Source organism: Sinocyclocheilus anshuiensis, unplaced genomic scaffold (assembly GCF_001515605.1).
Source record: "Sinocyclocheilus anshuiensis isolate Anshui unplaced genomic scaffold, SAMN03320099.WGS_v1.1 scaffold227, whole genome shotgun sequence".
NCBI classification, from domain to species: domain Eukaryota; kingdom Metazoa; phylum Chordata; class Actinopteri; order Cypriniformes; family Cyprinidae; genus Sinocyclocheilus; species Sinocyclocheilus anshuiensis.
This window is the reverse complement of record NW_015549590.1, coordinates 571975-596942: the sequence shown is the minus strand read 5'-3', so window position 1 is coordinate 596942 and position 24968 is coordinate 571975. Positions and strand designations below refer to the sequence as shown.

The 24968-nt window shown below is 39.1% G+C and overlaps 1 protein-coding gene across 1 annotated transcript in view; it reads right to left on the bottom strand.

Annotated features, from left to right (window-relative positions):
- The window catches only part of LOC107658040 (teneurin-2-like), a 645835-nt gene that overhangs the window by 58499 nt on the left and 562368 nt on the right, over positions 1-24968 (bottom strand). Inside the window, exon 12 of the mRNA XM_016446429.1 lies at positions 19405-19643. Within this exon, the coding sequence (XP_016301915.1) occupies positions 19405-19643 (239 nt within the window). The remainder of the gene's footprint in view (positions 1-19404; positions 19644-24968) is intronic.

Genomic DNA, 24968 nt, shown 5'->3' with positions numbered 1-24968 from the left:
CTCTCTCTCTCTCTCTCTCTCGCTCTCTCTCTCTCTCTCTCTCGCTCTCTCTCTCTCTCTCTCTCGCTCTCTCTCTCTCTCTCTCTCGCTCTCTCTCTCTCTCTCTCTCGCTCTCTCTCTCGCTCTCTGTCGCTCTCTCTCTCTCTCGCTCTCTCTCCCGCTCTCTCGCTCTCTCTCTCTGCCGCTCTCAATTCAATTCAATTCAATTCATATTGCTTTATTGGCATGACATACTTAGGTACATATTGCCAAAGCATTGTACATAGCAGAATAAAAACAAACAAAACAAAAATACATATAATATACATCCATAAACAAACAAAACAAAAATAAATGTAAAATACATCCATATATATATTTATATAAACATTGATGGTACTACTAATGCAGATGTGTTCACTCTTTAACTCTTAGCTTGTGGCATTTATAAATATAATGTGCTACCAAAGAGGAAGTAGGTCCTTCACCAAGTAATATTCTTAATTTGTGGTTTTCATGGAGCGACTGGAACTCAGGAATGTTCTGCTGTATTTGACTGTACAGTGAGTCTCTTAAGGATGTGTATTTGTCACAGTGAAGGAGGAAGTGCTCCTCCGTCTCTGCTGATCCTGATCTACATTCAGTACAGATTCGCTCTTCTTTAGGTAACCACGTGTTTTTATGTCGTCCTCTCTCTATGGCCAGCTGGTGGTCACTCAGTCTGTACTTTGTCAGTAAATGTCTGTGTGTTATATTCCTAACCAAGACCAGATAGTCAGCCAAACTGTACTCTCTGTTGAGTTTCAGATAACATTGGAGACGACTTTGGTCTCTCTCACAATCTTTCTGCTTGTCTCACTCTACCTCACAGTCTCTGCTTGTCTCACTCCCTACCTCACAATCTCTGCTTGTCTCACTCTCTACCTCACAATCTCTTTGTCTGTCTCACTCTCTATCTCACTATCTCTCTGTCTGTCTCACTCTCTACCTCACTATATTTCTGCCTGTCTCACTCTCTACCTCATTATCTCTGCTTGTCTCACTCTCTACCTCACTATCTCTCTGCCCGTCTCACTCTCTACCTTACAATCTCTGCTTGTCTCACTCTCTACGTCACTATCTCTCTGCCTGTTTCACTCTCTACCTCATAATCTCTGTTTGTCTCACTCTACCTCACAATATCTGCTTGTCTCACTCTCTACCTCACAATCTCTGTTGTCTCACTCTCTACGTCACAATCTCTGTCTGTCTCACTCACTCTCTACCCCACTATCACTCTGCCTGTCTCACTCTCTACCTCATAATCTCTGCTTGTCTCACTCCCTACCTCACTATCTCTCTGCCCGTCTCACTCTCTACCTCATAATTTCTGCTTGTCTCACTCTACCTCACAATCTCTGCTCGTCTCACTCTCTACCTCACAGTCTCTCAGCCTGTCTCACTCTCTACCTCACAGTCTCTCAGCCTGTCTCACTCTACCCTCACAATCTCTGCTTGTCTCACTCTCTACCTCACAATCTATGTCTGTCTCACTCTCTATCTCTCCATCTCTGCTTGACTCACTCTCTACCCCACTATCACTCTGCATGTCTCACTGTCTACCTCATAATCTCTGCTTGTCTCAATCTCTACCTCATTATCTCTCTGCCTGTCTCACTCTCTACCTTACAATCTCTGCTTGTCTCACTCTCTACCACAATCTCTGCTCGTCTCACTCTCTACCTCACAGTCTCTCAGCCTGTCTCACTCTACCCTCACAATCTCTGCTTGTCTCACTCTCTATCTCACAATCTCTGCTTGTCTCACTCTCTACCTCACAATCTATGTCTGTCTCACTCTCTATCTCTCCATCTCTGCTTGTCTCACTCTCTACCCCACTATCACTCTGCATGTCTCACTGTCTACCTCATAATCTCTGCTTGTCTCAATCTCTACCTCACTATCTCTCTGCCTGTCTCACTCTCTACCTCACAATCTCTGCTTGTCTCACTCTCTACCTCACAATCTATGTCTGTCTCACTCTCTATCTCTCCATCTCTGCTTGTCTCACTCTCTACCCCACTATCACTCTGCATGTCTCACTGTCTACCTCATAATCTCTGCTTGTCTCACTCTCTACCTCACTATCTCTCTGCCTGTCTCACTCTCTACCTCACAATCTCTGCTTGTCTCACTCTCTACCTCACTATCTCTCTGCCTGTCTCACTCTCTACCTCACAATCTCTGCTTGTCTCACTCTCTACCTCACAATCTATGTCTGTCTCACTCTCTATCTCTCCATCTCTGCTTGACTCACTCTCTACCCCACTATCACTCTGCATGTCTCACTGTCTACCTCATAATCTCTGCTTGTCTCAATCTCCACCTCATTATCTCTCTGCCTGTCTCACTCTCTACCTTACAATCTCTGCTTGTCTCACTCTCTACCTCACTATCTCTCTGCCTGTTTCACTCTCTACCTCATAATCTCTGTTTGTCTCACTCTACCTCACAATATCTGCTTGTCTCACTCTCTACCTCACAATCTCTGTTGTCTCACTCTCTACGTCACAATCTCTGTCTGTCTCACTCACTCTCTACCCCACTATCACTCTGCCTGTCTCACTCTCTACCTCATAATCTCTGCTTGTCTCAATCTCTACCTCACTATCTCTCTGCCTGTCTCACTCTCTACCTCACAATCTCTGCTTGTCTCACTCTCTACCTCACTATCTCTCTGCCTGTCTCACTCTCTACCTCACAATCTCTGCTTGTCTCACTCTCTACCTCACTATCTCTCTGCCTGTCTCACTCTCTACCTCATAATCTATGCTTGTCTCACTCTCTACCTCACTATCTCTCTGCCGGTCTCGCCATCTACCTCACTATCTCTCTGTCTGTCTCACTCTCTACCTCACAATTTCTGCTTATCTCACTCTCTACCTCAGTATCTCAGTCTGTTTTGGCTGTTTCACTCTCTTCCTACCTGGATGAAAAAACATCACCTACAGCTCAACCTGGCAAAGACTGAGCTGGTGGAATGATTTTCCCACCCCATCCGGAATGCTGAATCCCTGACAATTTTCAAGCGACAGCCGAAAACCCATCTCTTTCGAAGCTACTTGGCTTCATCATAAAAAAAAAAAAAAAAAATCTTTATTTATTCCTTCCCTTTCTAGCTTGTACTTATTTAAACAAATGCCTGAAACTTGGTATTACGAGCACTTCCTAGGTCTGTTTGCCTCTTTAAGAAGAATCACTTTACATATTCCCCAGTTGTAAGTCGCTTTGGATAAAAGCATCTGCAAAATGACTAAATGTAACAGCAATTCAGTCGTTGGAACTCGCCAAGCTGCTGTGCTGTTGGTTTCTAGCAGTAGTTCTAACTCGATTTCAGTATCTATCTCTATCGGGCGGTGGATCACTGTCTGCACTCCCATTGGTAGCTGTTGTATCTCGTCATTGCTCATTTGCACATCACATTGCCAACTGTTTCTGTCACTGGAAACTCTATTTGAAAATGAATGATATCTGGTTGCTGTAAATTGCTGTCACTGTAAACGTTCCCTCTGCCTGTCTCTCTCTCTGCATCTTGTGGTTATGATCCAGCAGGTGGAGATTTACAGGACGGTACTGTCTGTGTGTGTTAGAGACTCCACCCCTCTCCTCACCTTCCCTCTGCTTGCCTATCACACCTAAATCTCATCCCAGAAAATCAATTTTCTCTTCTGTCAAATTCCATCTCCCCCTCCGCTTGCACCCAGACACGGTCCCCCTCTCTTTCTCTCTCTCTATACCTCTCCCTTTCTCCCTCGGCCTCTTTCTCAGTTAAAGGAAAGCGCTGACACTCTAAGTGTGTCTCTGCCGTCTCTGTCAGCTCTTTTATTTGTTTCAGATGGTCTGGAGGAAACACTGAGATAGCTTTTCTCTCCTCTTCTCCTTCCAGTTCTCTCTCCATGCTTTTCACCACTAATTGTCTCTGATCATTTCATCTTCCTCAACCTCCTGTCCTTCATTATTTTTCTCCTTATCTCTCCATCTGTCTCTCTCTTCTGATGGTGCATGCCGATAGTGACTAAATGCTAATTTTGCAATCAATGAAATAATTAACAAATGAATCAGCAAACTACAATAACTGAAAGCATCGAGAGACACGACCCAGACAGATTATCTGCAGCTCAGACACTCTGGATTTCTACCCTGCACACATGTGCATGCAGAGCAAGCCTAATGTATTCTGCACCAGTAGGTGGCAATGTTGAGTTAAAGCCTGACTACATGATGGGTGTTCAATACAACAGCAAGGGAATGAGACTAATCTAAAGAGGGTGAGAAGAAAAACAGAACCAAAGCTGATGGCTTGCTTGACGTTGGCACCCAAAATGAACAGTTGTTTTAGCACAAGACGTGATCTACTTTTCTGTCTTCACGCAAATTGTGCACAAAATTAAACTGTCTGCTGTTCTGTGCATGTGTAAAGATCAGGATACAGATAACAGCTTTATTTTCAGTCTCCTGATGAATATTCACTGAAGGGCTCAGCTATGTGCGGAATTGTGTATGAGTAAAAATGTATAAATCAATGCATAATATGGATTTGTTGATGTATAATTCACCTGCACACATAAATGGAAGGTGTCACTTGCTTGAGAATACATTTAAAGCATTGAATTCCATTCATAAGTGTCTATGTGCATGAGCGCAAGTGTGCTTATGAGTGTGTGTGTGTGTGTGTGTGTGTGTGTGTGTGTTTGTAACAACAGTGTGTCATTATTTCAGTGCATTTATTGCCTGATTAAACTGGATTACAGGTGGTTAGTGAATATTAGGAACATTTTTTGCTGAAATACTCTGAGAAAAACGTTTTGTGAATTTGCCAGAAAATGTGTATATTCGTATGCATGCATGTGTGCTGTCTTGTCTGTACCATAATTATACAGTGGCAGATGTTTACGGCTGGAATATTCCAGAATTCAAAATGCAGTCGGGCCTGACATGCCAACAGCCCTGCTACAAGGTTACCTTGGACAGTGAGAAAGGAAGGATGGATAAAGCAAGGAAAAATGGGTGACATAATGCACCAAGGGAGCAATGGAAAGAAAGAGGAAGAAAGGGAGGCTATACGAGAACGAACCGAGAAGAAGAGAGACAGTACAAGACAAGTGAAGACGGGGCCCTAAAATGGAGGTTTAAGGTTGTCCTTAAGGTACAGTTATGTGTGAGAGAGACCTGGAGGAAGCTCTTGGCAGTTCCTGTCTTTTTATTTGTGTGCTGAGTGGGAGACGCAGAGAGAAAGAGAAAGAGAAAGAGAAAGAGAGCGGACGTATGTACATATCGAAGTAGGGCTGGCAGGACGTCCCTCTATGATTCAGCCGCACCTGTCATCACCGATTAGACCTCTGTGACCACACACACACATATAGTCATAAGCAGGTGGCAGGTTTCTCTCTGCTAGAACGGATCCATATGCCTATGTACTATGCTGGTGTTGGCTGAGCTGCTTCTGGCCCGAGTGGAAAGTAAGTCACATGCGAGTGGACGGCCAGGTCCAAACTCACCCCGAGACACGGCTATAAATAACACAAAACGGACAGCAGATACACATACACACACACACACGCGAATTCGAATTTTCAGCAATCTTTGATTCACAGCAGGTGCAGTCAAAAAGACATTTCTGCATGTTTTTTAGACATTTCAGATATTTTTTTAGACTCCTGCTGGGAATTTAAAAGTCAGCTTTATCTTGTCTTACTGATGTTGTTATTTAAAGGGATAGTTCACCCAAAAATTAAAAATTCTGTCATCATCTACTCACCCTCATGGCATTCCAAACCTGTTAGACTTTCTTTCTTTTGTAGAACACAAAATAATATATTTTGAAAAAATTCTAAATGTTTTGTTCATTCAATCAAAGTCCAAAACAATATCTGTAATTTTTGAGTGAACAACTCTTTTAAAAAAAAGAGTGCAACTGTTTTCACATTTTTAGGGGAAAATATGTGTTAAATGTAGAATTGACGGCAGAAAGTCTAATCAAATTAGCTAAAACACTGAACACACGAGAAAATCTGCTAAAGTTTCTACCAAGTTCTGCTCTCAGCGAGTCTGTGCAGGCCTGTTGGAAAACAAAATAAACACAATTACTCAGTCACGCTTGTTATAAGCACTCTTGCTCCCTAAGATGTTAAATATGAAGTGAACACGAGATGTCTTCATATCTGTTCATCATAAAGAATACATGCACTTATTTCCCTACAGATGTTATATATGAGGCTGGGCTCTCGCATGAATTTCTCTGTAGGCAAGCAAATACATTTTTCATAAAGAAGAAGCATCTCTGTCTACTTCCCTTCTTCCATTTGTCTTTTCCCCCTCACTCTTACTTCTAAATTTCAACACACATGCACAGACACTAACATCTTCTAGCGTCCACACATACGAGTTGCATGCAGCCAAATTCTATTATTTACCTTTTATGCCTTGTGTTTCCACATGTAACGGTGCAATTCTTCCACACAGTTCATCTGACAGGCACTTGGGAATTCAGAGTTGTGTGTTTTGTGGAATCTTCCCTTGCTAAAATGTGTCCGATCAGCAAACAATGAATGTGGGAAAATGCTTCTTAGCTCACTTAGCAATTCTCGACAGAGAATCTCGCAATCTCACAAAAACACTCGAGGCACTGTGTGTGTGTGTCATTAAGCTGAGAGACACACTCTCAGGTCACCTCTCTAACATTCTACAACACGCGGCAGAAACCAGGACATCCTATCCCTCCATCCGCACGCACCTCCACTCAACATATCACACAATTACACAGCCATAATTAGAGCGCAAAAGAGACCTCATATTACTTAAAAGGTAATTTTCCCTTACCTTATTTTTGCGGTCTCCCTTGGCCTCCATAATAAACGCGTATTAACTGTTCTAATTTACCACTAAATTAACAAAACTGACCTCAATTAGGACACTAATTGTAAGCTGAGACTATCCTGGACGGTATTTGTAATTGGTTTATGTATCCTTCTGTAAAAAAGAAGAAAACTTCTCACCCTCTTTCCACATCTCATCTCAAACAGTAACACATTAGCATTCCCACTGACTTCTAAGGCCAAAATATGCTCACAGTGAAGTTCGTTTTCAATCTTCGCTTAGGGGTAAAAAGAAGTTGAAATACATTTGGAGCAGTATACTGTTAGCAAACATCTATATGCCACCCACACTGCTAAGAGTTGCATGTAGATGAATATGTAAATATGTACTGCACACTTTGCTCTCAATAACAAAATAAATACACAACAAAAATGACAGTGGTGTGAAAAGAGCAGAAAAAGCATCTGATTATAGAGACGTGGATACTCTTTGTTTGCACAAGCGCTGCAATTCGGCACTCCAGTCAAGTAAAATCACGGCACTTTATATAATAGATTACTTTAAAAAGCAGCTTTAAAGAATTAAACATGAAAAAACAGTGTAAGTGTCGCTTTCAATTAAAATTTCATCACTACAATGCCATTCACAAAACTGTCCCGTGGCCTCATGGGAGAGTCAGTGGAAGTATTAGTTCATGTGAGTACTTTTTGCCTATTGTTTTATGAATATTACAAATTCAGACATAATACTTATTCGCCTACTGTATAGTTGGCAAGTATATTGAATATAGTAAGTACATTGAATATGGTTAGGTAAAGGATTTATGTGTTTGTTTCACCACTCGACCAGTGTAAATTCCGGTCAGGAGGCAAAACCTGTTGAGAACCATAAACTTACACAGTAAATCAAATAGTTTTTATCACAAAAGAGCAAAGGGCAATACAGTCTTCCCTGAAATGTCTCCTTCAAGCTAAAATAAAAATGACTGCATCTGTAATCATCTACATTCATCTATAATCAATTATCAGTTTGGGGGGAAGCGTGTTACAAGTAACTTGTAATGTAAGTAATGTTGCAAGTAAAGTAACATGTTTGTTATTTTACGTCTCAGTCAACTGATTGTAAGAAAATTACTTGAAGAAATAGTCGACCCAAAAATGAAAAAAAAAAAAAAAATTAAATGAAAGTCAATGGGAACCAAAACTGTTTGGTTACTAAAATTCTTCATAATATCTTCTATTGTGTTTCACAAAAGTCATACATGTTTTAAAGAACATGAGGGTGAGTAAATAATGACAAAATTGAGATTTTTGGATGGACTATCCCTTTACCACATTACTTTCCATAATGAGTAAATATGTAATGCAATGAAAAATGAGTTTGAGTAACATGTTATTGATAAACCAACACTGATTATAACTGGCCAACTGACATCAGTCACAGATGATGTTCCTGAATAAATATATACTTTTTCCAGTAATAGCTCAGTTGGGCAGGTGTTTAAATGTGTGTGTTTATGTGAAATGTAAAATGTGTTTCTGGAGTGCGACATGGAACAGGGTGAGGCTGTAGGGTAGAGCCACAGCAAATGAGAAGCCTGGTCAAAGGGCTTTGAAGTTGAACTACAAAGCACCAGGAGATTCCCATGGGCTCTGCGTATATGTATGTGTGTTTCATTAGAGTCTTGGCTTCTGTCTCTTGGGAGAGGGGCAAGTTCAAATACACAGTTAATGAGTGAAGCAGCCATCAGTAGCATCCTAATCCATCAGAGAAGCACTATACTCACACAAACACACAAATACACACACACTTCCTCCAGGGGCCCAACCCAACAAAATGATGCAACTGAAAGCTCATTGCCTGCACTCCAAAGGTTGTTCATCACTCGTCCCCTTTGTTCTGAACACAAACATGCATTCAATATATCATTCATACGCACAGTAAAATACACTGGGTGAAAATGTATTGGATTACTCTCACAGAAGACTGGTTACACCAAAATCAAAAGAAAGTCAGAGAAAATAAAAACTATAAAAATAAAAAATGTGAACACTTTAGTAGAGGGACCAATTCTCACTATTAACTAGTTGCTTACTAGCATGTCTATTATTATAGACATATTGGCTGTTTATTAGTACTTATAAAGCACATATTCTGCATGACCATATTCTACATCCCTAGTCCTACCCAATACCTCAACTTAACAACTACCTTACTAACTATTAACAAGCAAAAGTCATAGTTAATTGTTTGTTAATGGCAAGAATGGGACCTTAAAAAAGTGTGACCTAAAGAATTAGTATAAAGTAAAATAAACTATTTTCAGAACCATCCATATTTGTTTTGCATAGTCACGTCACAATTCATCGAGATTGCAGGTTTTCTGAACGTTGTTTAGGGGCACACAACTACACTTGCCTTTTTTTTTTTTTTTTTTTTGTCATTCCCATTATTGCATAATATGCAATAATTCTAATTGTAGACGTCTGTTGGTTTACTGAAACAATATTTTTGGCACCGTATTAGAGTTTAAAAATAAAAAAAGTTAAAAAATGTACCGTAAGGATAAATTAGAAGCCGTGGCATGTAAACATTAATAATAATAATAATAATAATAATAATTGTCTAAAGAGTGAAAAATTTAAGGGGGTCTGAATACTTTCCGTACCCACTGTATATATAATACTGGAAGGAAAATGTGCTTAATTGTGATAAAAAAAAATGCCACAACAATCCAAACTTACAAACAATGTATCTATTTCTTTTGATTTGGGGGTCAAATGTAAACTGGACATTCTTGACAGTTTTCATGAGATTCACCCATACTCCTTAGTATTATTGAAAAATACAGAGTACAGCTATAGATATAAAGATATAGAGAAAGATATAGAGTGTATATGAGAAACAGAGCCATAAACACATCTGATAAGAGTCTGTCAGCGCAGAGCTGAATACAGTGCAGGAATGGGACAAAGAATGGCAGGTCCTCCGCAAACACGCTTATCAAGACACAAAGAGAGGAGCTTGTGCCATGCAGTTTTTGTATGCAGTATGTGTGTGTTGTGCCTAGAGGCTCATCCATTCACATTAGCGACAGGAAATGAGAGGCAGCTGAATCACGAGCTAGATCAATGGCACACAGAGATAGACACACTCGCCCTATCTCTCTGTCTTCATTATGGTCATCTCCCTCCATCTCTGTCTCTCTCCCTGCTGTCAGTATGAGACATTCTGACGTATCTCAAAACTGTCTCCAGCACTCAGGGCTCCAGGCCTCACGCACATCCCAGGTGAGATTATATCAGCACTTTTTCCTAAATATATTTTCATACTGCTTATATTTTATATCCTCCTTTTCCCACATCTCTCTTTTCTTCCTGTGAGATCAGCAGATCCTTGATGTCTGTGATTGTTTATTTGTATGCCAGTACTGCATCATTGTCTTCGAAGCTATGAAATATTTAGCTCCAGTTTAAACTCCAGTTTAAAGCGGCACACATCCTCACGCCCGGCTCACAGACTCGCCACATGTGGCATCATTGATTACATATATCAGCGAAAGCGAGCGCCTCAAATCTCATGGGTGATTATAAACAGTTTGTGAACCGAAATCAATCTAATACCTTCAAGAGCCTCATTCATTGCTGGGTCAACGCTGACGACCGTACAGTTTGCCTTTTTAGTGATAGCCCTTGATCTGCTGGATGCCACCAATCAGTCAATGATAGAGGTTAGTGAAAGTTTTACTTCAGAGAAGGACCTTTGTTTGACAGGGAGGGATAGACATGAAAAGAGTCATACATAGACATGGGTCAGCCAGAGCAGCAGTGGACGGCTGCTGACAGACCAAAGACCGCTGCTAACATTAGCCCTGGAGCGGGAGTTCGTGTGCATGCGATCGGCTGACCACCGTGCCAGAAATGAAACACATCAATCAAAACCGACAAGGACATAGATGAACGGAGGAGAAGATAGGAGTTGAAAGCCACCCTTCACACGCACTCTCTCCTCCTCCAGCTCTGATGTGTGCCAGTGTGAGCTCTCTGCTCTCTCTCTCCCGCCCAGCTGGGCCAGTCGGCCGTACTGAAGTGAACTTGTGTCCCTTTGCCCTTGATGTGACTTCTCTTGACCTACAACAGTCTGTTGAGAGTCACCAGCTTCCAGTCTACATCTCCTGCTGCTCCCGAACCAGGAATACACCATACACGCCATATGCTTCGCGTCCCCTATGTACCATATATTGGTGCAGTGTCAAAGTCCAGCGTCCTCTTTCGCTCACTGTCTCTGTGTCCCTCATGACTGCCGTGAAATGACATGCCGAGGTCACCTCGGAGCCACAATGACAATGTGGGATAAAGCTGCTCGTCTGCTCACACACACAGCGGGTCTCTTCATCTTGTTTGCAACTTAGATGAAAATCTGTCATCATTTGCTTACCCTCATGTTGTTCCAAACCTGTATGACTTTCCTTCTTCAGTTTCATCATAAAAGTGCTCCATATGAAAGTGAATAATGACTTCCTCACACAAAACAGACTTGCATTACCATTCAAAAGTTTGGGGTCAGTATGATTTTTCATATATTATATATATACTTTTATTCAGCAGGGATGCATTATATTTATCAAAAGTGACACAAAAGACATGCATTACAAATAAATTATGTTCTTTGAACTTTATATTCTATATTTATCACAAATTACACAACTGTTTTCAACATTTATAATAATAATAATAATTAAAAGTTTCTTGATAACCAAATCAGCATATTAGAATGATTTCTGAAGGATCATGTGACACTGAAAACTGAAAATTCAGCTTTGCCAACACAACAAATTACATTTTAAAATTTATTAAGAGAAACAATATTTTAAATAGCAATACTATTTAACAATATTACTGTTTTAACTGTATATTTGATCAAATAAAAGTAGCCTTGGTATTTAAAAAAAAAAAAAAAAAGGTTACTAACCCCAAACTTTTGAATGGAAGATTATACACATCTTTTATGATAGTGCATGATGTTTTCAGCCCCCATTCACTGTAAATGAATGAAAAAGATAAACCTGCACATTCTTCATGATATCACCTTTTTTGTTCTACTTTAGAAAAAAAAAAAAGTATTTTTGAAGCGACATGAGGGTGAGTGAACATTCTGTTTCACTCCAAAATACATCACATTATGGAAATGAATGCTGTCTTATGTTTTCTTTAAGACCCTTAAGCTACATTAGGACGAATGAAGTTAAATCTGCAATCGATGTCTTTTCAGTGGTAGCGGAGTGATGTTTATGGACGTTGCCTGACTCCACAGACCGCCCCAACACTGCAGCATGCGGTTAGAGTAAGCGGCTGTGATTACTCAGTAACGCTCCAGACAGCGCTGCGTTATGGATGGAGGTGCACGCATCAGCTGGCGAGAAGGTCAACGGCCCAGAGTGGCGATGAGCATTTGAGTCATTGGTGGGCAATGAAGGGAAGTGATGATGCTGCTAAAAATACAGAGAGAGGGGGTACAGAGAGAGCGAGCGAGAGAGAGTGTGCAAATTTGTCTTCTGTCTACTTTTATGACACTCACCGCACGGCCTGTCTTCACTGATGTATGAGCCGCCTCTGTATCCGCACAAAAACAGAGGTGACACAGAACTCACACGCACCCCACACTATCGCCTTACCCACGCACAACTTTCCCAGCTCAAGGACACTGATGTGCTCTGAAAACGCACAGTAATCTAGCAGTATGTAGCTCTGCATGCTATTTTTTTTTAAATAGGACATGTTACTAGAGCAACATATTTTGCTGGTACTGGAACAAAATTCCTATCAAATCCTAATTACATGCAACATTCATTTTGTTTTCTTGGCACATCTAGTACATGTAGTATATTTCGCCAAAGCATCGCATGCAAATGAATGAATGAATGAATGAATGAATGAATGAATAAAATAGCTAAAAAAAGTACTTAGCACTGTATGATAGATTTTGCAATAAATACATTTGTAATTTCAATAATTTAATAATTTATATTATAGTAATTTATAATAAATGTAATTTTATATTGACATTTATGATAATTTAATAATAATTACATTTAAATTTAATAATGTGAGATCCCAAATAAATAAATAAATAAATAAATAAAAACTTTGTAATAAATCATTTTGATATTTTGCACTAAATATATTTGTATAAATTAATTTATAATAAATGTAACAATTTATATGAATATATATCATAATTCAATAAATTTGTTAATAATAATTTAAATTAAAAATGTCTAATAATTGAATGAATTATTAAATACTAATAATACTGTCATTAAAAATGTATGATATATTTTATGATAAATACATTTGTATGATAATGTAATAATTGATGATATGATAAATTACAATAAATGTCATAATTTTATTTTAAAAGTTATGACTTAATAATTAAATTTAACCCAAATCCAAAATATACCACTAAATAATAAATAGCTAAATAACTAAAATGCTAAATAACACAAACTATACTTTGTAATAAATAACATTTTATATTAAATACTTTTATAATTGAATCATTTGTAAATAATTGTATATGAAATAAATATATAATCTTATATTAATTATATATAAATCTAATGCAAATAATACAAATAAAAATCCTATTAATAATTTTGTCATTTAATATTAATAATGAAATTATATACAAAATACTATGAAGTAAAATAAAAATATACAAAGGAATAAAGAAAAGAAAAGAAAGGAACGAAAGAAAGAAAACTTGTGCCTTATCTCGACATAACACTAAAATCAGCAGGCAATGATAAAATGTTGCTCAAGGTTCCTTACCCTTGACCCTCACCCTAAAATCTGATTGTTGATGGATGTTGCTCCAGGACCAACAATCCAAGAAAATGGTCTACTTATATTTCACAACCTTCTCAGCAAGTAAGTATAACCTGTCTTCTGTGTGTATTTAGTGCGTTAGTGTATCTAGCTCTTTTAGTTATGTCAGTGTGCCATATAAGTGAGTCGTCGTCTTCCTGTTGCTGATCTGACGCTGTGTTGTTCCTCACCGGGCTCTGAGCCATCCAGACTGCAGCCTGTGGAATCAGCATGTAGCCTGATGGAGTCTAAACCTTGTTATCTCTGTTACACATTCCATCTGCCCCTGTCCGCTCTCCCTCTATCTCCTTCTTCCTTTCTTTGATCACTCTGGGCCAATGAATCAAGCAGTCTTTAGCGCAGACGAGACCGCGAGGGAGCTGCTGAGCGTTTGTCTTCTCCACAACATATGATGACAGACCTGTTTCTCTTTGCATCAGGACCGCTCACCTGTATCCTAGCAACCCTATCCCTGCTGCAGCAGCCTCACAACACAGTGACGAGAGTGATGTCATGAATGCATGCAACCAGTCTCTTCTCTGTGCTCTCTATCTTGTTTCAACACTTTTCTTCTCCTCTCATCCTGTTTTTTTTTCTGTCTCATCATTTCTTGTTTCGTCTTATGTCACTTTGCCGCATCTCTTCTGATTTTGTGCTCACTCTCTTTCTCGTTTTAATGCTTATTTCATTCTCTCGTCTTATCTTGATGCTTCTCTGCTCGTTTGGTCCCATCTGGTGGTCTCATCCTCATCGCTTAATGCTTTTCTTTAGTTCTCATTATTTTGTCTCACCTTTTTCTTTTGACCCATCAGATCTGGTCTCAATGCTTCCCTTCTTTTCTCATCTAATCTGTTTTTCTTGTTTCCCTCCCATTTGGCCTCATCTTGAGCTATTTTGTACATTTGTCTCATCATGTCTATTCTCATCTCGTCTCATTAGGTCTCATTTCTACTCAGTGCTCTTATCTTTTGACACTTTTCTTCTCTCGTCATCCTTTTTAGTCTCATATCTATTTCTCCTTGCAATGTTTGATCCCTTTTCTCATTTTGTTCTAACTTTAATGCTTCTCTTCCGTTCTCATTTGTATTATTTTGTCTCTTCTTTTTCCTATTGACTTATTATTTAGTCTCAATGCTTCTCATCTCATCTCATCTTGACGTTTCTCCTCTCGTTTGGCCTCATCTTGTGTTATTTTGTCTAATGTCTTTCCCTGGTCTCCTCTCATCAGGTCATATCTCTTCCTGACATTGTTTTGACACTATTCTTCTCTTCTCATTCTGTTTTTTTCTTTGTCTTGTCTCTTTTTTTTTCTTATCACACTTTGATGCTTCTCGTCTCATTTTGTGTTCATTTGTCTCATTTCATTCTCTTTTGGTCTCATCTTAATGCTTCTCTTCTCGTTTGATCTCATCTTGTTTGAGCCCTTTTCTAATTTTGTTCTCTCACTTTAATGCTTCTCTTCTTTTATCATCTTGTCTTTGTCTCATCTCTTTCTACTGACTCATATTATCTGGTCTCAATGCTTCTCCCCTCATCTCATCTTTGTTTCTCTTGTCTCATCTTACCGTTTTCCTTCTCGTTTGGCCTCATCTTGGGTTATTTTGTCTAATCTCTTTCCCTGGTTTTGTCTCAGTCTATTCTCGTCTTGTCTCATCTTTACTCTTATCTCATTTTGACACTTCTCCTCTCATCGTGTGTTATTATGACTCATTTCTGTCTCATCTCAACACTTCTATTAACACTTAATCTCATCTCTGTCTGGTTTCATCTTGGTGTCTCTCTTCTCATTTGGTCTCATCTTGTGTTAAATTGTCTCATCTCTTTCCATTGTCTCAATTTATCTGGTGTATTTCATCTCATTACTGTTTCTCTTGTCTCATATTGATGTGTCTCTTCTCATTTGGCTCATCTTGTCTTGTCCCTTTTCTCTTATTTTTTACTTTAATTATTTTCTTCTCATCTCATCTTGTCTAATCTTTCTCATCTTGTCTAATTTTGACGTTTCATTCTTGCTGGTCTCATCTTGTGATATTTTGCCTAATCCCTTTCTTTAATCTTACTGTATTTCATCTTGACTATTCTTGTCTCATCTCACCTCATATTATCAGGTCTTGTTTATCAGGTTATTTCTTTTGTCTCATCTCATCTTGACACTGCTCTTTGCATCTCCTCTTCCCATCTTATTTTTTCTCCTTTCTTTTCCTCTCCTCATAGAGACCTGCTCTGCACACCTGTGTTTGCATGTGTGTGTGTGTGTGTGTGTGTGTGTGTGTGTGAATGTAAGCCACAGGGATCTGAAATGTGTTAGTTCGAGCATCTGTGAGTCCTCCTCTCCTGGTGCTGAATTTGGGCTTTCAGGGGCTATGGTGCCGTTCTGGGACAGTTATCCATCCCCAAAGAGAATGAAGCAAAAAGGAGTCTTTTTAGGCCTCCAGTAAAAGATGAGGAAATAAAAATAGCTTCTTCTTTTTCTCCCCTGTGCGTTCCCTCCATTTCCAGGGAGATTGGGCAGCTCTCAGCAGACTAGCAGCTACTTCTGTGTTGGGGAAAATGCTGCAGTGGCACATTTATCTGTTTGTGGGGATGCACTAATATACAAACAAGCACACAAATGTGAACACGTCCATAAACACACTGTCAGAGAGCTTAAGCAGGGTCGGTTTCTGGCAGTTAAGACCTCCATCCACTGAATACTGCTGACAGTACAGCTAGAATTACCTTTAGAAAAGTGAATACACATTCACCGAATGAATCCTGTTCAAACCAAAGTGCAACCTCTGTTTTCAAACAATATACGGCTGTTGAGTCACTACTATTCGATAAGTGTTTGGACACTAAGTAATAATTAAAAATGCATACATTACATAACACATCAGTGGCATATGCAAACAAATGATGCTAACTCCAACTTTTTAATTCCTTTTTTAAATTACCTTCAATTTAATTCATCCACAGATGTAGATCATCACACTTAGTAGTATCATTACAAAACAAGAAAGAGCTGTTTTCATCTTTAAAATAAATAGCACTTAATTTTATGTATTGTTGTATAATGCATACACTACCATCCAAAATTTTGGGGCCAGGAAGATTTATTTTTAACTTCTATTCAGCAATGATGCATTAAATTGATAAAAAGTGACAGCAAAGATGTTTAAAACGCTGTTCTTTTGAACATATCATTCATCAAAGAATCCTGTAAATGTATCCAAATTATGCATCATGGTTTCTACAATAAATAATATATATATGTATATTAGGCAGCACAACTGTTTTCAAGATTGATAATAATAAGAAATGTTTCTTGGACAGCAATTTAGCATATTAAAATCAGAATCAGAAATATCACAAATCATGTGACACTGACTACTGAAAAAAAAATCAACAAGAATAAATTACATTTTAAAATATACTACAATTTAAATTTAAATAATAATAATAATATATTTTTTTTAAGTGGCACTTTCAAGTATCACTTCAGTGTCCACACACTTTTTGAACCTTCCCCAGCTTCAATAAGTGGATATCTGTGTGGTTTTATCTGTGAGCTGAGTTTCAGACAGCACAAAAGAGCGTGGAGCACTGAAGGACTTGGGAAAGCCAGATGGGTAGTTGAATACACATACAGCGACGCAGGCAGGAAGAACAAGGGCGTTTGTGCTGACTCCTGCACTTGCTGACTGCCCCATCTGTTGAGCGGGGTCCCCAGAGTGAAGAGGGGCAGCGCGGGTCCGTGTGACACATCTGCCCCTTGCTTGGGGCTCTTAAATAGAGACACAGATGGGACTGAGGCATCCTGCCAGAGCAAAACTCCCCAGCCCAGGTGTGCTTCTAATAGAGGCCACAGAAAGCCAACCTCTACCTCTGTGTCCGCTTTTGTCTGTCTATGTTGCTTTTGTGTCTCTATCCTTGTCTCACTTTCTCTCTGATGTTCATTGAGAGTGTACCTTTTCTCATTTTCTCTTGCGTTCTCATGCTGTTCACACCCTCAGTATTAAACTCATCCAGTGTGAAGAGCGAGGACTCATTTCTGTTCTCCACTGGGGGTCCTTTACGATGCTCCGTGAGGTGCGAGGAGAAGGCCACCGCTTCTCCATTACCCGATAACTGACGTTAGCATAAACTCACAAAACACGAAACCAGAGAGGCCTTATTGAAAATAATAACACCCTCAAGCGTGTCCTTCACGGGCGCAGTGTAGGGTTAAAGACTCACGGCAGTGCTTTGCATTTAAAGTGTCCTCCACGATCAGAGGCCCACATTGTCTTTAGGTTGACATGGATAACGAGCACGTTGTAAATACACTGAAATAATTATTCATGAGTATATGTAGTTTACATGATTAGTAATATGAAATTTTAAACTGGACTAGTAACACAAAATAATACAAAATCCTCTGATTAAAGCAGTCCTCTGATTACAATTAGTACCTTCAATAGTGAGTTTCACTCATTCCACCTTTATTCAATTAATTCTTAAATAAACTAGCTGTTAAGAAGGTCTTGCTCCATCTTTGATTAATAAGCGAGAGCCCGGCTGTGGAATTGTTGTAACACATTACAATTCTAGCATTTATACCATAGACTGTATAAAAACATGGATGAAGTGTCCGTGACTTCACCCGTAGGTTTCTGAAGAGCGTTTTTGAAGCTCAAAGTGGGAGTCTGGAGCCAGCCTCTAGCGGCCAGTCGATGAATTGCAGTTTAAGTCCCTTCCGTGTTGGCTTCACGAGAGAGACCGGAAGGTTGCCGCTTGATTTATACATATCTATAATTAAATAAATAAATACCCTTTGCAAATGAACTCTGGCAAATGTAAGAAAATAAATTAAATGGTAGCTGTCACTATTTTTTTGTGGTAACTGTATTATTTCAAAATTGTGACATATCATAATGCCACTTTGGTAACACTTGAAGCTTTTATGCATAGTGCATTACAAAGGTAATTATAATGTACACTGTAATGTCTTATATCTTTTCATAAATAACTGTGCTGAACTTAAAATGCATTATAATATTTGCAGATTCCTGGTTGTTTCTCATGTGTTTTAATGTACAATTATTCATGAGATCATATGATGCATTACAAAGCCTAATTAATGCATTAAAATACTTTATATATATATATATATATATATAAGGGCCTCAAGTAAAGTGGTGTTACCTTATGTTTTTATTATATTTTTCTCCATCCCTGTGGCTGAAATGTACTTCCATAATAATTAGAGTCCTTTTAAGAAATACGCAGGTTAAAGCCAGCTGTGCAGCTTAGATGCATAAAGCACAAGGTGAAACGTTGCTTTTAATAATTTCGATCTTAACAATGTAACTGGTGAGTTCTAGTCACAAATCACCCAGTATGAGTTAGGTAGCATTTCTACATTTCTCCTCAGGCACATTCAATAATGAGCAGCATCTAGATAAAATATGCACACACATACAGTACACACACACGCACACAAACTAATGATGAATAGCCTACTTAATCTCTATGTGGAATTCAATTATCTGCTTATTGCTATCACCGAATCAGTGTTTGTACAGATATAAGTGCTCATTATAATGCCTAAATGAGTCTCTCAATCGATTATAAAAAGAGATCCAAAAGAGAGACTTAACAGATGGAAGATGTACATCACAGTCAATAAAAAGCTCACTGAAAGGCTACAGACAAAAAAAAAAGAAAGAATGAGGTATTTTACCGATGAAGTAGGACAGCAGAATGGCCAGCAGGGCGGCGGCAGTGATCGCCGACAGGGCGGCACATTTCCAGCTGCAGTACTTGGACGGCTTCTTCAGCTTGAAGGCGCTTCTGGAGAAGGTGTTCCTGGGTAGGAGTCGTGGTGGAGGAGAATATACTGTGCCGGACGTCAGGGGGTAACCCGGAGATGAGCTGCTAAAGAGAGGCGTGGTCCCTGAAGAGGTCTTAAACAGGAAATGCCTGCAGAAAAGAGAAAGATAAATAGCGCTTTTAGTATTTCAAGCACACGTGGAAGGTCACATCCATCCCTGGTATCAAATCTCTTTACTGCATCCCCCCTTTCTAAGCTCTGAGGTACATGTGTGTTCATGTGTGTTGTGTTGACCGCTGAGTGTCGCAGGCGCTTGTTGGGGGTGAAGGACAGTGTATGCAGTAAAGAGTGTATGCAGTAAACAGTGTATGCAGTGTGTGCATATGGCACACGAACACGCGGCACCGCAGGCCTGTCCCGGCCCACCGAGGGACACTTACACAACAAAGTCACTCAATAATTCAAAAGTCTCCTCTCCTTTCAGGTACAACAAACACATACTGTACAGAGACACACACTTCACTGAGACCATCCACAGCGGTTTGATTTTCTGGTACGGGGTCATTTCCGTCAAGCTGATGAAAAGAAAAAATCTAGACAGGAGGATATTGCTGTGTATTTCACAGTGAGATTAATCATTACAGCCTCATAAACGGACTCTTGGCGCAGACAAACAGGACGTGATTTGTTAATATCCAGCCTCAGCACAGAGACTACCGTGAGACAGAACACACTCAGAGATAATCAGCGTTAAGCTTCCAAAAACATCATAAATGCAGTTCATAGACCACAGAGCCATGTAACAACAGTCTGGCAGGATTCCACAGAATGTTTTTCACTACGGTGTGCAATTCTGAAAGATCTAACAAATGCCTCATGAATCACTTTTACCCCTGACTAGATTTAAAACAGAATTGTTTCCAAAACACTCCTGCTATCCTTGCCTTCCATTGTTTGGGCAAACAGCTGATTCTGCCCTAAGTTGAAGCAAATAGAAGTTCGTTCGTTCGTTCGTTCGTTCGTTCTTTCGGTCTCTTTTATTTATTTATCGGTAGAAGTCTATTATTTCATGAGCTCAGTTTTTTTCATAGAATCTCATGTCATTATGGGTGCTCAGGGCTGCCACAGATAGTACTGTATAATAAAGGTGTAACAGTTTTTGCTTGTTGTACTTCCATGTGTTGTACATTTTTGAAAAATGCTACAAATTTGACACATTTTTTGAATGAAAATAATATTTTTGTAGACTAAAATTGCCATTTTAGTTTACTTGTGCCAATTTAGTTGTTTTATTCAAGTTTTTTTTGCCATATCAGCTTTACAGGCTATAGATTCAACATTTCATAAATACATACAATACAATAAATACAAACATTAAATAAAATCCATCATAGAGTATATATATATATATATATATATATATATATATATAATGATTTTAGCAAATGGCTGCAATATAACAAAGAGTGAAAAATTGAAGGGGGTCTGAATACTTTCCGTACCCACTGTATATATATATATATATATATATATATATATATAATTGATTCTGTATATACATAAATATAAAAGACAATTTAATTGTACTTGTGATTAAAATGTTTTTTTTTCTATTCTATAGAAGTCGTCCTTCAAAGTTTGTTTGATAAAAATCGTTGTCTCTTGACATTAAAAGATTAATGTTGCATTAGAGTAAAACTGACTAAAATTAATAATGACATTACAAAATATTTGCTAAATTTAAAATATATTTGTCAAAAACTCTGACAACAACAAATATTTGTGACAAAATGAATTTGTGACACCTAGGTAGCAGGTTAAACAATTAAATGTATTTTAAACAGACAGTTCGCCCCAAATTAAGCACCATTATGTTGTTCTGAATGTATTTTATCTGTGAAAAATAAAAATATATAAAGAGTAGACACTGTTCTTACAATGAATGCATACAGTAAACACAAAAAAGTCAAAAATCCTCTTAAAAGCACCAAACAGTTTGTATGACTTGTCAACTATATAGAAAGTCTACTGAAGCCACACAACAACAACATGGAAAAAATAAGTAGATAAAAATAATTAAATACATTAAAAAAGGTATTTTAATAAAAACTTTGAATATGCTTAAGTGAGAATGAGAGCTGCATCAGAAGTCAGTTTTCTCTTTGCGGTGCACAGTAGGAAGAAAGTAAGTCAGACAGGAGGTTGAGTAAATGATGACAGGATTAATATTTATTGATATTTAACACCGGAAAAAAATGACACGCTTTACCTTTAAGAAATGATATCACTCGGAAAGTAAGTGTCAGAGCGGTCTCTCTGGTGTCACACTGGTATTCTCCAGTCTCTCTTCTGCGCTGCTCTCATTAGTGGTGATACTCGCTAACATAGCCTTAATGCTACAATAGATTATTGATGAAACTTGTACAATTTAGCATTGTACTTAAATAATTTAGCAGTTAATTAATGCTCTGAGCCCCATGCTGGTGTTTCCTGCCCTGCAAATGAGGACTTTAGTCTCACACAAAGCCTGGTCGCGCCAGCAGCACGGATGCAGTTTTAAAAAGAGATGTAGTGTAAAATGGATTAGCTGCGGTCACGTTGCTGTTGTGATTAGCGTAGGGTCGTGGGGTTTGTCATGTTTTATCAGGTCCCGTTCTCTATTAAGACCAAATCGAGAGGCTGAGAGCTTTTCTGCGGTCAGGTATCTGCCTTAGAGGCTTGTCTCTGGACCGGCCCCCACAGCCTACCCCCCAGATACATCCGTCCCTCATACCTCTAACCTACAAGGGAAACGGCCACAGGCTGCTCACTCCTGTGATCTTTAATAGCCTCTTTCCACAAGATGCCTTCCAATATCTCTGGACACGTTCCAGCGGTGGATTCCATTTCCAGAGCTGATTTTTGTTCCGTCGTGCTCCAGCCCTTCCATTACCCCCATCTCTTATCGGCCTATCCCCATACATCGCACACTCACCCATGGATGGACAGACTGAACCCCCCTGGAATCTGGCCTGATGGGACTACTGGGGTCAGTGCCTAACGAACCCATCACCGAGGGATTTTTTAAGTTTTAACCTACAGTGCACATACAGTGCACTCTTAAATTCTGTACATTTACACAAGAGAACATGACCAGATACTACTACAGAATATTGACAGTATTACAATACATATTACACATTATAGAGAAAACTAGCAGCATTGTGTCTAAAATTTAAGTTCTAAACAAAGAAATAGAAAGAGTGTTATGGTAGTATGCCTTTCCTAATTCAGTAAGGCACTAGATTCATTGCTGAATATACCAGTGTTTAAAAAGAAATTGGTTGAATGAATAATTCAATTACTAACTCATAACTAGTCACTTTTTGGTTTGTGAATAAATGTTTTTGAATGAATCATTTACGTAAATGATTCAAAGACTACCTCATAGAGGCAGCCACTCGTTTTGTTCCTGAATGAATCAGCAGGCTAAAATGAATCAGTTGACTACATGATTCAATGACTCATTTATAAAGTCACTTGTTTCATTCTGAATCTGTTTTGAATGAGTTAGACAATCAATGATTTCATGACTCACTCATAAAGATAGTGGGTATATTTAGAATAGCATACTAGCAGAATATGCTTACTATTTCAGCCAATGTTTTAATTTAAGATAAATATTATTAAATGAATCACTCAAAGACAGTCACTTGTTTTGTTCCTGAATGAATCAATGCTTTTGATGGAAGTTGAGTAAATGATTCAATGACTCATTCAAAGACAGTCACTTGTTTCCTTCCTAAGGAATCAGTGTTTTTGAAGGAATCACTTGCATATATGCGTCAATTACTTCACTCATAAACACAGTCACGTGTCGCCACCTACAGGTGAAATGAGTACAAATCTCCACCACTAATATACAGATTTACAATATGTCTGAAATACACAAACACAGACAAATGGAGTTAAACAAACAGTGAAAAATACCAGTATTGGTAGATTGTATACCAGCACTCACAGCAAAGACACCCCTTTAGTTCTCACATTTAATTTGTCCTATTAAGAATATCTGATGCCTTAAAAAAACACACACACTTCTCTAAGGCATGACTCCATAACCACCACATCTGTCTCTCGCCAGAAGCCTATAGGGAAAATAAACCTCAGAAGAAATACAAAAGAAAAAGATAGAGGTCTGTCCTTCTCAAAAGCCACTAAGGGAGAGACAGAGAGAGTGAGAGCAGGTTGATAAACGTAATGAATGGTAATAAATGATAATAATGCAGCAGTTTAATGAATGGAAGCCACATGGAGGATTCCACGTGGTGGCTTTACATAACAAAGCTGTTTTTCCCCAGCTGAAGGTGACATCTACACTGCCTTAGGCCTCACTGACTCACACACGCATGTATAACACATACACACAGTAGTGCACAAACACATGCAGAGCTTGAATAATTGTGTGCATGAACCAGGAAGCTCGGTCAACAGCAGAAAAAAGCGGAATCTCGCATTTCTTCGTATTCACATTCGCTCTCTGTAATATTCTTTCCGCCCTTCTCGCTTCCCCAATTGATGGTGTGATGCCACAGGCGATACCTCCACCTCCAGCTTCATGCCTTTATCTGAACCCGCGTCGTCTCCCTTCGCATCTTCCTGTCAGGTGCGACCGTGCACAAACTGTAAAGGGAAGCTTGCAGGTTACAGGTAGGCAGTAATCAGGCCTGCAATGAGCAGCAGAGTGACAGGAAGGCAGCCGAAGTGCACGTCTAAAAATACAGCTTCGCTTCCTGTGGGCCGCCTCCGTGTCATTCTGCCACTGTCTGAAGTCGGGCGACTCGCAAGGTCAAGTCAGTCACTTAAATGCCAAATCATTTTTACCCACGCAGAAGGTTGCAGCCACTAATTTGCCAGCTGACAGGGGTGACGGAGGGAAATTAATTAAGGTCATTTTGAAAGCGCGTGCGCTCGAGTTGAAGTGTAACTCATAGCTATTGACTGAATCTCTATTGAAAGCTCATTTCATCTTGGGATGGTAAGGGGAAGCCGAATGCGGATGGAGTGGCTTAATTGTGAAATTAAATTAAAATGCATGATTTACACGGCGTGCTTAATTGACAGTGATTTATGTCGAGCATTGTTTGGGAGGGAAGCTGGGGGAAGAGTTGAAGCCAACTGAGATGATGGGAGACGTGAGAGAGAGAGAGAGAAATGAGGCCAGACCAGGGGGTGGACAGGAAATAAAGAGAGGCCAGATTGAGCCCAAAAAAGGAGTGCTGACAGGGTGGGGTTATGCAGAGGACAGTCTGAAGATAATGGCAGTTTTGCACTTTTCAAAGTCCACGGGGATTGAGAAACCAGGGACATAATGATCTGAGGGAGGAACATGACTTATTTACTGGGAGACAGGAAGTGAGAGGAGCACAGAAAGACAGAACAACAAGAGAAGGAGAGGAGACAAGGAGAGGAAACGAATTGAGAGGAGACAAAAC